Source organism: Peromyscus eremicus, chromosome 16_21, assembly GCF_949786415.1.
Source record: "Peromyscus eremicus chromosome 16_21, PerEre_H2_v1, whole genome shotgun sequence".
Lineage (NCBI taxonomy): Eukaryota > Metazoa > Chordata > Mammalia > Rodentia > Cricetidae > Peromyscus > Peromyscus eremicus.
In genome coordinates, this window is record NC_081432.1 from 10,662,082 (window position 1) to 10,673,799 (window position 11,718).

Below are 11,718 nucleotides of genomic sequence, written 5' to 3' on the forward strand. Positions count from 1 at the left end.
GAGATCTGAGTGAAGGCAAGTGTTTCTGTGTGGAGTGATGATGAAGAGGGCAGACCTCGTTTGTAGTGCCCAACAGGATTCATTATAAACTGCTATTGTGTTTAGAGTTAATCAAGATGTGTTCAAGTTTCACTTCTAAGAATAAACTTTAGCCGGCCGTGGTGGTGCACACCTTTAATCCCAGCACTCGGGAGGCAGAGGCAGGCGGATCTTTGTGAGTTCGAAGCCAGCCTGGGCTACAGAGTGAGTTCCAGGACAGGCTCCAAATCTACACAGAGAAATCCTGTCTCGAAAAACCAGAAAAAAAAAGAATAAACTTTAAGAAATTAGTCCACTATCCAGACCTTCATATATCACTGTAAATAAAACAAAAAAGGCCTTCTAAATTTCAAAATAATTGTCTTCTTTTCCTGAAAGTAGAACAACCTGCCGATAATAAGACTGGATTGTCGTGTAAGTTTTATGAAGGTGAAAGAGAGAGAGCCTGAGGTCCCTTGGTCGGGCTGTGGCTCCTGCTCCCTCCCCCAAGCTCTCCACTTCTGCTGCCCTTGCTCTGTCTCTTACAGGACGCAGGCAGCCAGCAGGTTGGGTTTCTCCTGGGCAGCTGTGGGGTGACCCTGGCCCTGACCACAGACGCTTGCCAGAAGGGCCTGCCCAAGGCACCAACAGGAGAGGTGGCAACTTTCAAAGGTGAGGCTCCCGGGTCTCAGGAAGTCTGTGTTCTGGCTACAGCTGGTACTTGACTTGGCTTCGAGGCATGCTGTGCCAGAACTAACCCCACAGAGCCTGGTGGGCCTTCAGCAAAAGTGATACTTCATTCAAGGCTTTTGTCTGATTCAGTATCTTCACCTGTTATGCTCTATGCTTATCTATTTAGGTAAAGGGAGATGAAAATAAAACTTGACCCCCACAGCCCCTCGGGGCTGGTGACTGCATGCTGGGCACAGGTTCCAGATGTGTGGAGCAAAGCCTTCTGACCACCTTTCACCCCTTCCTGTTTGCTCTCATAGGTTGGCCCCCCCTCGCATGGCTGGTAATTGATGGGAAGCATCTGACCAAGCCTCCCAAGGACTGGTACCCGCTGGCCCAGGACACGGGGTCCGGGACTGCCTACATTGAAGTAAGGACATGCTTATTTGGTGCAGATATATCCTTCACAGGCTTGGGCCGGGTTTTTATAAAGATAACTACTTAATACTTTTTAGACTAAGTGTTCTTATTTTACCTCTACCTTGGGTATATAAAGTGTCACATGGAACCTTACTTGGGTCATTTGAGGTTTACTCTGACCTAATTCATCCCTAATGTCCTTCCTAGGATGCAGCTGTGTGCACTGTTGTCCCCGAGCACTGTTGTCCCCGAGCACTGTTCCAGGTCCCTTAAGAGCTAGGCTAGGAAGGGCTTTGAGTGGTAATAGGGGAGAGATGACTTCAGCTGCTGCTTCTTCAGAGTCCTCAGCTGCCTCTGTCTGCTGTGGTTACAGAAATGTGTATCACTGTTTTTCTTCCTTGAAATTCTGCAGTATAAAACCAGCAAAGAAGGCAGCACGGTAGGGGTCACCGTATCCCATTCGTCCCTGCTGGCACAGTGCCGGGCTCTCACTCAGGCCTGCGGGTACATGGAAGGTAAGGCCATCCATTCAGGATGGCAGCTCTTGCTGCCTGCGTGGATAGCTGACATAACCTGGTCTCACCCCAGAATCTGTTGTTGCGCATAGCACATCCTCCCTGGGCACAGCATGTTAACTTTTACTGCAGCTGCCTCAGGCAGGGGGTGCAGCTTCTACTGCATCCTTGGGAGAAGGTCTGGGCTTATGCAGAGCTGGGGGGTGTGAGTGTCCCTCTACAGAGCCCAGGCTGCCCCATTTAGGACAGTTTCAATAAAGTCATACTTACACTGATTTTGTGGAGTCTGAGTCTTGTGCACCAGTGATTCATTTCTGCAGAATGAGCTGGATCAGTTGTTGATGCACGAAGGGCAGTGCATTTTGCATTATAAAAAGTAGAAAATACTTGCCCTGGAACATCCTTTCCTGCTAATGTTTTCATTTTCAGTAAATGTATTTGTGGCTTGAGTAATCATGCATGTAAATGCTTATGTATAATCTTTATGATCTTAGATCATCTATGTTAAAGTAGAAACAGCCCCCAATTTACTGTTAACATTTTAAATTAATATTATTTTATATTGATAGGTAATAATTGCATTTATTTAGGGAATCAGTATGAAATACATCATTTTAAAAACTAAAATTGGCCGGGCGGTGGTGGCGCACGCCTTTAATCCCAGCACTCGGGAGGCAGAGCCAGGCGGATCTCTGTGAGTTCGAGGCCAGCCTGGACTACCAAGTGAGTCCCAGGAAAGGCGCAAAGCTACACAGAGAAACCCTGTCTCGAAAAACCAAAAAAAAAAAAAAAAAAACTAAAATTGGACTCATTGCCATTTTCTTACATTACAAAATTGAAATTGAAAGAAAAATTGAATGGCATACGTAAATACATAAAATATGGATGTTTAATCTCAAGGGTTAGCTTGTGAACATAATTATAAAGACTTTGTAGAGATTTGGAGGAGAGCTTCAAGGACTTTAATGACATTTAAAAGTCAGAGCTATAAAACCAAGTCCTATGAGTTCTTTAGCTCTAGTGCTAATCATTTAATTCATGGCCCCTTTAATTTGGCTCTGCAGCTGATGAGGACAGGGAGATTGTCATTCATAGTGCAACAGTCTTTCTGGCATGCATGTCACTGCTTTGTGCAAGTAAGATGCAAGACTGTAGGCTGTGGGGTGAGAATTGGGGGAATCTGGGTGGGAAGCTGAGAAATAAGAGTGTCCAGGGCAGTTTCTCATCCTGCCTCTTGACTCTGAGAGGTGGCCACTCAAAATGGTGAAATCGTGAAATGACCTTTCTGTAGCTTCTCCTGTATGAAGTGCTCCTTGTGCTTTGGAATGAAAGATTGGCATGGTTCTCTACTCCCGTCCGGAACTGTGTGTTTCCAGTCATCTGAACAGACAGCGTAGCTTGGTGTTACCTGGTGCATGGTGTTTGGAAGTGCCGTGCCTGTTTCCTTAAGCTCCGATATGCCGGTTATGTACTCATCTTGGGACTGCTCTAGAAGTGTGCAGAACTTACAAAGTGCTCTTCATCAGTTTAACTTTCTGTGTCCGCTTTCAGCTGAAACATTAACGAATGTGCTGGACTTCAAAAGGGATGCTGGTTTGTGGCATGGAGTCTTAACAGTGAGTGTTGTTTGCTAGTGACTGGGGTGGGAACAAGACATGAGCCAAACCCGTGACATCCTGGCATGCCAGTTTGTTGGATTTGGTTTGCTTGTTCTGGCATAGATTAATCCTGCTTCCTCTGAGCTGGTTCGTTTCTTTTTTGCAGAGTGTCATGAATAGGATGCATGTCGTCAGCATCCCATATGCACTGATGAAGGTCAACCCACTCTCCTGGATTCAGAAAGTGTGCTCCTATAAAGGTAGCAGAAAACTGCCATTACTTGCCTCACCTTTCCTTAAAGAATTCTCTCTGAGCTGCTCTTTAGTAATTAAGGGAACATGAAGGGAACATACAGAACTGCAGGTGTGGGCTGGAGAGCCATCTTGGGATGTCTCTGTAGGCCATCCCGGGCCAGATCTGCGCAGGGCCTGGACAGCTACTTGCAGTGAAGTAGCTGGGATCATCACTGAGAAAACGGGAACTCAGCCAGGTGACGGTGGCGCATGCCTTTAATCCCAGCACTTGGATGGAATGGATGAGGAAGGCCACCTGTGAGGCCTGGGCCCTGTTCTCACTTCCCAGTGGTTGAAGTGTCTCCCAGCACCAAACAGGAATTCCTGCTCAGTGGTGACTACACAACTCCAGCGCCCTTTGTCTCTGTCCAGTAGAGCTCAGCAGGTGCCAAGATTCTGACCTTCTGTACCCGGCCAGCACCAGTGACAATACATACTTTGCAGGCATATCTCCACATCAGCATTCCTATTACAGAGTGTCGTCTTGCATCCTGTTCTATAGAGGAAGAAGACAAAGCCTGGTTGAAGGGAGTGGGATTCACTGGGCTCTGTATACTCATTGAGGTTGATTCAGTCCATTCAAATCCTGATTCATCAGAGCCTAGCATAATTGTCACCAGAGAGGCTTCATCCAGCAATTGATAGGAGCAGATGCAGAGACCCACAGCTAAACATTAGGTGGAACTCGTGGAATTCCATGGAAGAGAGGGAGGAAGGATTGTAGGACCCAGAGGGGTCAAGGACAGCCCCTAGAATCAACCAACCAGGGCTTATAGGGGCTCACACAGACTGGAGTAATAATTGGGGAGCCTGTATGGGTCTGATCTAGGTCATCTACATATGTTACGGTTCTGTAGCTTAGTGTTCTTGTGGGACTCCTAATGATGGGAGTGAGATCTGTTTCTGACTCTTTTGCCTGCTTTTGAGACCCCTTTCCTCCCTACTGGGTTACATCATCCAGCCTTGATATGAGGGTATGTGCCTAGTCTTGTTGTAACTTGTTAATGTCATATTTAATTGATATCCCTGGGAGGCCTGCTCTTTTCTGAAAGGAAATGGATCTTGGGGAGAGCAGAGGTGTGTGTGGGGGGGACTAAGAGGAGAGGAGGGAGGGCAAACTGCGGGATGTAATATATGAGGGAAGAGTGAATAAATAAATTAATTTAAAAACAAATCCAGGTTCATTTCCCTTTTGACCTGGAGGCTGCCAGAGCCCTGTAGACTAAGTGGCATGATGGCTCTGGCATTGGGGCAGCACCTTGGGGAGGTACAGCCTGCAGCATGAGATAAAACAGGCAATATTCAAAGAGTAAGATGAAACCTTTAATTTAAAAACATCTGGGGAACGGAGAGATGACTCAGGAGTTGAGTACACTGCCTGCTCTTTCCAGAGGACTTGGGTTCAACCCCTTGGTGGCTCACAGCTGTATGTAACTCCAGTTCCAGAGCATCCTATGTCCTCTTCTGGTCTCTAAGGGTACCAGGCACACATGTGGTACACAGACACATATGCAGGCAAAACACCCATACTTATAAAGTAACAAAATAATAAAAATTAATTTTTTATAAGGCTGGGGCTAGAGAGATGTTTCAGGTTAAGAGCACCAACTGCTTCTCCAGAGGATCCAGGTTTGGTTCCCAGCACTCAGGTGACAGCTAACAGCTATCTGTAACTTTAGTTGCAGGGAATCTTATGCTGTTGTCTGGCCTCCGTGGGCACTGCATATACATGGTACATAGACATACATGCAGGCAAAATACCCATACATGTAAAATAAAAATTTAAAAAGCGAAAGGCTGGAAAGTGGATCTGAGTATATTACATCTAAATCATATTTTAAAATTAAGTTTTAAGGAGAAAAGGGATGGAGTAGGTTAGGAAGCACATGAGGTAACTGGTAATAGGTATAGATAAGAGCCAAGAGTATGATCCATATAGCAGCATCCTTTGCCCTCTGTGTGTGTACCTCTGCCTAGAATGAAGTACGACAGTATTTTGGAGTGTGAGGGTGCCTGCCCTGTGACACAGAGACCTCTGTACTCCCTTCTCTTTGTAGCCCGGGCTGCCCTGGTGAAGTCCCGAGATATGCACTGGTCTCTCTTGGCACAGCGAGGTCAGAGGGATGTCTGTCTGAGCTCTCTGCGCATGCTGATTGTGGCTGATGGCGCTAACCCATGTGAGTAGACTGGGGGACCTAGGGTGGATTTATGGTGTTTGCTCCCATGATTCTTGACTTGGAAGGAGGACTGAACAACCTGTTGAAATAGAACCTGTTGTCCAAAATTGAAGCCTTATCACTACTTTGATAAGTGATCTTATAATGAAACATAGTGTCCTATAATGTTCTGTGACATGCTGTTTCTTGTTGATGAATGTTGGTGGGTCTCATACATATTTATTAAGACACTAAATTTATAAGCAATTTTAATGCAGTTGACAAAACCTTTAATGAGAGTCATCATTTTTAAGAGATCACTGGATTATGCTATAAATAGGGTCCCTGATTTGCTATGATCCTCCTGCCTTTTAGTGTTAGGCCCCCACTTATTTAACACTTAGCCCCAACTTCCTTCATAGGGACCCAATTATTCTTCCTCCATATGTCCCTAGCCAACCCTGAGTCCTGGAGGAATGCCTCATGGCTGCTGCCTAAGCACTGCGGACCCTCCTGTGTATAACAGTCTGCCTGTAGCTGCTTTTGTAGTGGCTGTGTGAGCTTCTTAGGCCCAGGACTGTCTCAGGCCCGGGTCTGGTGTTCTCTAGGGGAGCCTCAAGTGACTTGTGTTGAACAAGGGATTTCTTTTGCGGCACCAATCTGTTATTCCATTCTTCTGTGTACCCCATCTTTCAGGAGAGCAGAGCAGGCACACAGTACCCCTAAAAGCCTCTCATTCTCTTGCTGCACACCTGAGACAAGCAAGGCGTCTCCTCCCACATCCATGGCTACTCATTCCTGCTCAAGCCCACAGCTGCCCTAGCTCTCTGTTCGTGCACTCAGCTGCAGTCAGGGATCACATCACTCCCGCCAGTATTTTTGTTCTGGGGATAAACGTTAGCCCTAATAGCTTCGTCCTGTCTCCTCACTCCATCCACGTTCCTCCAGGTGCCACAGAGCTAGCTTTCCCTTCACAGGCCTTAGCTTGCAGCTCTTCTATTGGGCTGTCATGATGCTGTCTCCAGTCTTGGTAACACGGAACAATCTGTTGTCTTCTTTCCTTAGGAGACACCTCTCTCCCTGAAGAAGTGAAGCCTGGGGTGGTTAGGGTTAGGGTTAAGGATAGGGTTAAGAATAGGGATGCCCCCTTCCCTTATATGTACCTTTGTGGAGAGAGGTTTATCACGAAACCCTAGGGTCACCATGGCTGTAGTTATTTGAGCCCTGAACAGTTAGAGCCTCCTTGTTGCCAAGTTTTCACATCTCCAACACCCTCTGTTAAGGCCCACCACCCCTGAATGACAGGAGTCTACCCAAAGGAGAGGACCTCGGGAGAGGCAGGACCTCCTCAGGGAGGCGTGTAGTTCACACATCTCTAAGACTACTGCTAGGAGCTGCACTTGCTGTGCTATGGGCCTCTAGTGCCAGGCCCGGCCTTGTCGGGCTATATAGGTACTGCTCAGTTACTTAGCAGGCTCCATGCTGGTCCTGAACCTGAAGCACAGGGAAGTTGTTCTTATCACTGGTCCAGGAAAGGTACGGGAGGGCAGGACCTCAGTAACAAACACAACACTAAAAACGGGCCTCCTCTCAGATATTTCCAGACGCTTTCTTGTTGGTGAGTTGGAAATGATCTTATGTGTTTTATGGTAGTCACTTCTGCCCTAAAAGGCATTGCTTTGTCAAATCGTAGCAGTGGTCTTGTTGAAACAGGCTTATGTGGGGCAGGACTCGGCATGGCTGCCAGGCCAGCATGGTGCCTTGTAGACCTTGTGCTCCGCCTCACTGGCCGCCCAGGTACCTCTCACGCTCCACTTCCTTTGCTTCACGCAGGGTCCATATCTTCCTGTGATGCCTTCCTCAACGTCTTCCAGTCCAGAGGTCTGAGACCAGAGGTCATTTGTCCCTGTGCCAGTTCTCCCGAGGCGCTAACAGTAGCCATCCGCAGGTAACCGAAGTGTGTGCTGTCTCCTCTGAGCTCACATTCGAGTCCTCTACATATGACAGAGTTACCTACGGCCCCAAGTTTGTGATCTGTTTCTGACTGTTGGCCATCCTGAAGAAGGACGTAGCACCCACATTCCCGTCTCCCTCTAATAGTGAAGGTGTAGCTGCAGTACCGTGCCCCTCACCAGTCTAGGTCCATGCTGGGAGCTGGGTAGTAGGTTCCTGGAGTACACTAGATTCTCTCAGTGTTATTTTCCTTACACTTATTCCCAGTCAAGATCTTGCTGTTTCATGCCTGATCATAAGTAAAAGTTATAACTGAACAACAGTCTTATTCTGAGAGAGGTTCTTCTGGCTGTGGAGGTTTGATGAAAAGGACCTTTAACCTGCCAAGAGAAGCATCCAGCCATCCTAACCTCTGAAGGCCCAAGCTGCTCTCATGGCTATTTCCCTTGTATCACGTCTTACAACTTGGAGTAGGGAGGGGGTTGGAGGTTCCCCTGAGAGCCTCCCACCCCCATCTATAACTAGGACCCTAGGACCTGGGCCTCAGGTTCCTTCCTGTATTTCCTGCACACGCCATGTTGTTGCCAGACCACAGCTAGGCACAAAGGCACTTTCCTTCCCTGATGATGAATCATCTGCTATTGCTGCCCTTGAGCACAGTTCTGTGGGGCTTCAGGTCACAGGCTCACAGCCTGTGGACATTTTTGTTAGCTTTCTCCCCTCAACTCATTGCAATAGAACTGTCTCAGCTCTGGTCCTGTATGCATTGTGCTCATAACTTAAAGGTAGTATGTGCTCACAATTATGTAAGTTTTAAGTATCTGTATTTTAATCATAGCACTAAAAACCGTGCTGGGCCTAAGCCAGCCCTACACAGGCACAGTACCACAGCCCATTGCAGCAAGTGGCCTGGACCAGCCCACCTGGCTACCCTAGGGTTCAATGTGAAGGTCACAAGATGATCAGATAGACATTGAGTCACCTCTAATGACCTGTCTCAGAAGTCACAGTGTCGCTTGCCCTGCAGTCATGGGCCTGCCTCTAGTGAGAAGAGTGTTGGGGACACACTGCAGAGAGACCTTGAGCTTTAGAACACACTGTTCCAACAAGTCCACACACAGAGCAGGCGCTCCAGTGAGGAACCGTGCCTCAGGTGAGGCTGGCCCTCAGTGCCATCTTTCTTGGAGTGATAGCCCTTGTCAACAGGCATGCTGGTGCTCCTGTGCTCTAGGCCCCCAGATCTGGGAGGACCTCCTCCAAGAAAAGCCGTCCTGTCAATGAATGGCCTGAGCTACGGTGTGATCAGAGTGGACACTGAGGAGAAGCTGTCAGTCCTCACTGTACAGGATGTCGGCCAGGTGATGCCTGGAGGTAAGAAACAATCGGAGCGCTTCCACATCCTGCGCTGCCTGGCAGGACACCAAGAGCACAGGTGCACCGGGTGGGTTAGAGTGCGCACTGCACTCCGTAGAGGTGCCTCAGAAACAGCCAATGCTCTCAGTGCCTGGAGGATGAGGTCCCTGAGTAGGTGGTTACAAGCACTTGTGACCGGAGATGTAGAAACTTCCCAGAAATACCCACCGGTTAAAAAAAACCAACCCAGGTGCATCTTCCTCCTGCCAAAGTTGGCCCGCCTGCTGGTTTGAGGCAGGGCAATGAGAAGGGGTGTTAGGATGGCCCTCTCAAAGAAATGAAGCATCACTGAGGACTAGGAACAGAGCCTGGCTCATGAGCCTTCAGTGATCCTTGGAAGCAGGGGATGCTGCAGCTCATGCTGCTCTTAGATACTTCTCTTTGCAGCTCCTGGTAGCTGCTCTACTGTCCCTCTTCCTACCACGGGCGGTGTCCTGCTCCTCTGTCCTACTTTCCTTGCCCATGCCGTGATGGTGCATTCTGACCGAAAGCAGCTTAGAGGAGGAAAGGATCCATTTAGCTTACACTTTCAGGCTGCTGTCTATCAGTGAGGGAAGGCAAGGCAGGAACCTAGCAGGAGCCTGGAGCAGAAACTGTGGAGGAACTCTGATAGCTGGCTCATGTTTAGTTAGTTTGTTTATGCAGTCCAGGACCACCTGCTGAAGGAATGGTACCGCCCACAATGTTCTGCCCTCCTACATCAACTAATAAGACAGTTTATCATAGGCATGCCCACAGACCGGGCTGATATAGGCAACTCCTCAGGTGAGCCTCCTCCTCTGAGGGGACTGTAGGCTGTGTCAAGTTGGCAATTCAGGCTAATCAGGGTACCCTGTTGATGACTTTCAGAGGTCGGGTGCTATGTCTCATACCCAGTCACCCTCAACATCAGTGTTCGCCTCTTCTGCCAGAGGTGCGTGGCCCGCTGGCTGCCTGGCATCCTGGATTCGAGCTTCAACCTGTCTCATAGGTGGCAGGTGCTAAACTCTTGACACAAAAGCTCCAGGTAGACTGGCGTCTGGGTGTAGGCAGAGGCCTGATGGGAATGAACATAGAAGTTTAAATTATAGTTTCTAGCTCTGTCTTTTTAATTCGTGTGAGTTGTATTTCTTACTGTAATTCTGCTCCTTCATAGAAACATTAGTCTTGTAGAATGCTTGAATTTGTGGTTGAATACTTTCAAAAGCACTGTAACTGACATAGGTAATCTCAGCACTTAGGAGGCTGAAGCAGAGGAATCTTGTGTTTGAGGCCTGTCTGGGCTACATAGTAAGACCTTGTCTCAACAGCAACAAAGCAATAAAATCAAAACAGATAATGGAGTAAAGATTTTTACTTGTTATAACAAAGTACAAGTAGGTTGTAAATTGTGGGGCAAATTGTGAGTGGTACTTACTTTGTATATACCTTTATATATGGAGGAGGATATATGTGTATACTGACTTGTATACATGTATGTGCGTGTGTACATGGGACCTGAGGACAACCTCCAGTGGTGTTTTTTAGGGACTCTAAGCATTATTTAGAGATAGGGTCTCATTAGCCTGTAGTTCTCTGATTGGACAAACCTCAAGGACCCACCTGTCCCTGTCTCCCCAACACTAGAACATAAAATGTCACCATGCACGGCCTTTTAACATGGGTTCTGGGGATTTAACTCAGGACACCATGCTTGTGTGACATGCACTGTACTAACAGCCATCTCCCCATCCTTGCTGTTTATTTTGAATACATAAGAGTACTCAGAGTTACGCTCATTTTTCTTTATAATCCATGCAAACCTGTCTTATGTCTGTTCATTCCCCAGTCATATATCTATACACATACTTCTATACATTTATATATGTGCTACCAGGTGTTTGTCAGGTGTGTCTATGTGACACTATCCTGGGGAAGCATGAACACACGCCTACTCACCTCAGATAGGGAACCATAACAGACCAAAGTAGGGATACCACCAAAGTCCAGCTTTGGACCAGTGAGCTTTATTTACAGGAGCAGAAATGATGCAGAGACAGTTGTGCCACCAAAGGCCATAGATGACTGCTCACAAGAGCTGGAGACCTGAAGCACACTGTACAAACTGCAGGCAGTTTGACAGCTCGGAGAACAACTAACTTGTCCGGGCAGCTCAGGTGGTCCGAGCCTCTTCTAGGCAGCTTGTCTTGTCTGAGAGTGTATTTCTGAGTCCCTGCAGGTTATGTATATGCTTTGGAGAAGAGGGCCTAGTGAATCTGGTGAGTTTCAGGGATTTTCTGAAGCTTTTGAGTTGTTTACTTCCTGGATTTAATAGTTTCCTTGCAGGATGGAATGCTTCACTTCCCTTTAAAACATGTTGCGTCTTGACAAGCTTCAGTCCAAAACATGTTTTTTACCTCCAACAAAATCACCTCACAATGAGTGTGTGTGCTCTTCCTGGCATTCTTCCTGGGGTTTGAGCCCTTCTGTAGCATTTGGCTATTGCTTAGTTGAATGGGCTTATGGGCACAGTCAAACCCAGCAGTGTCTCACACCAGCACTGATGCTGCCCTGTGTTGGCCTCCAAGCATTAGTACTTACCGCAGCATCAAGTGGATGTGTAGTAATTTGTGCTGTTTTATGACTTTTAATCTTTCTTTGTGCACACCTGAGACTGTTACTGTGGGGCTGAAAAACAAATACTTATCTCCTCGTACTTAA

The 11,718-nt window shown here is 47.4% G+C and overlaps 1 protein-coding gene across 1 annotated transcript in view; it reads left to right on the forward strand.

Moving 5' to 3' along the window:
* Positions 1-11,718, forward strand: part of Dip2a (disco interacting protein 2 homolog A) — an 87,137-nt gene that overhangs the window by 48,913 nt on the left and 26,506 nt on the right. The window contains exons 11-19 of the mRNA XM_059243896.1: positions 567-690; positions 1,011-1,120; positions 1,523-1,625; positions 3,177-3,241; positions 3,390-3,483; positions 5,575-5,694; positions 7,507-7,621; positions 8,858-8,997; positions 9,889-9,952. Coding sequence (XP_059099879.1) covers positions 567-690; positions 1,011-1,120; positions 1,523-1,625; positions 3,177-3,241; positions 3,390-3,483; positions 5,575-5,694; positions 7,507-7,621; positions 8,858-8,997; positions 9,889-9,952 — 935 coding nt within the window. The remainder of the gene's footprint in view (positions 1-566; positions 691-1,010; positions 1,121-1,522; positions 1,626-3,176; positions 3,242-3,389; positions 3,484-5,574; positions 5,695-7,506; positions 7,622-8,857; positions 8,998-9,888; positions 9,953-11,718) is intronic.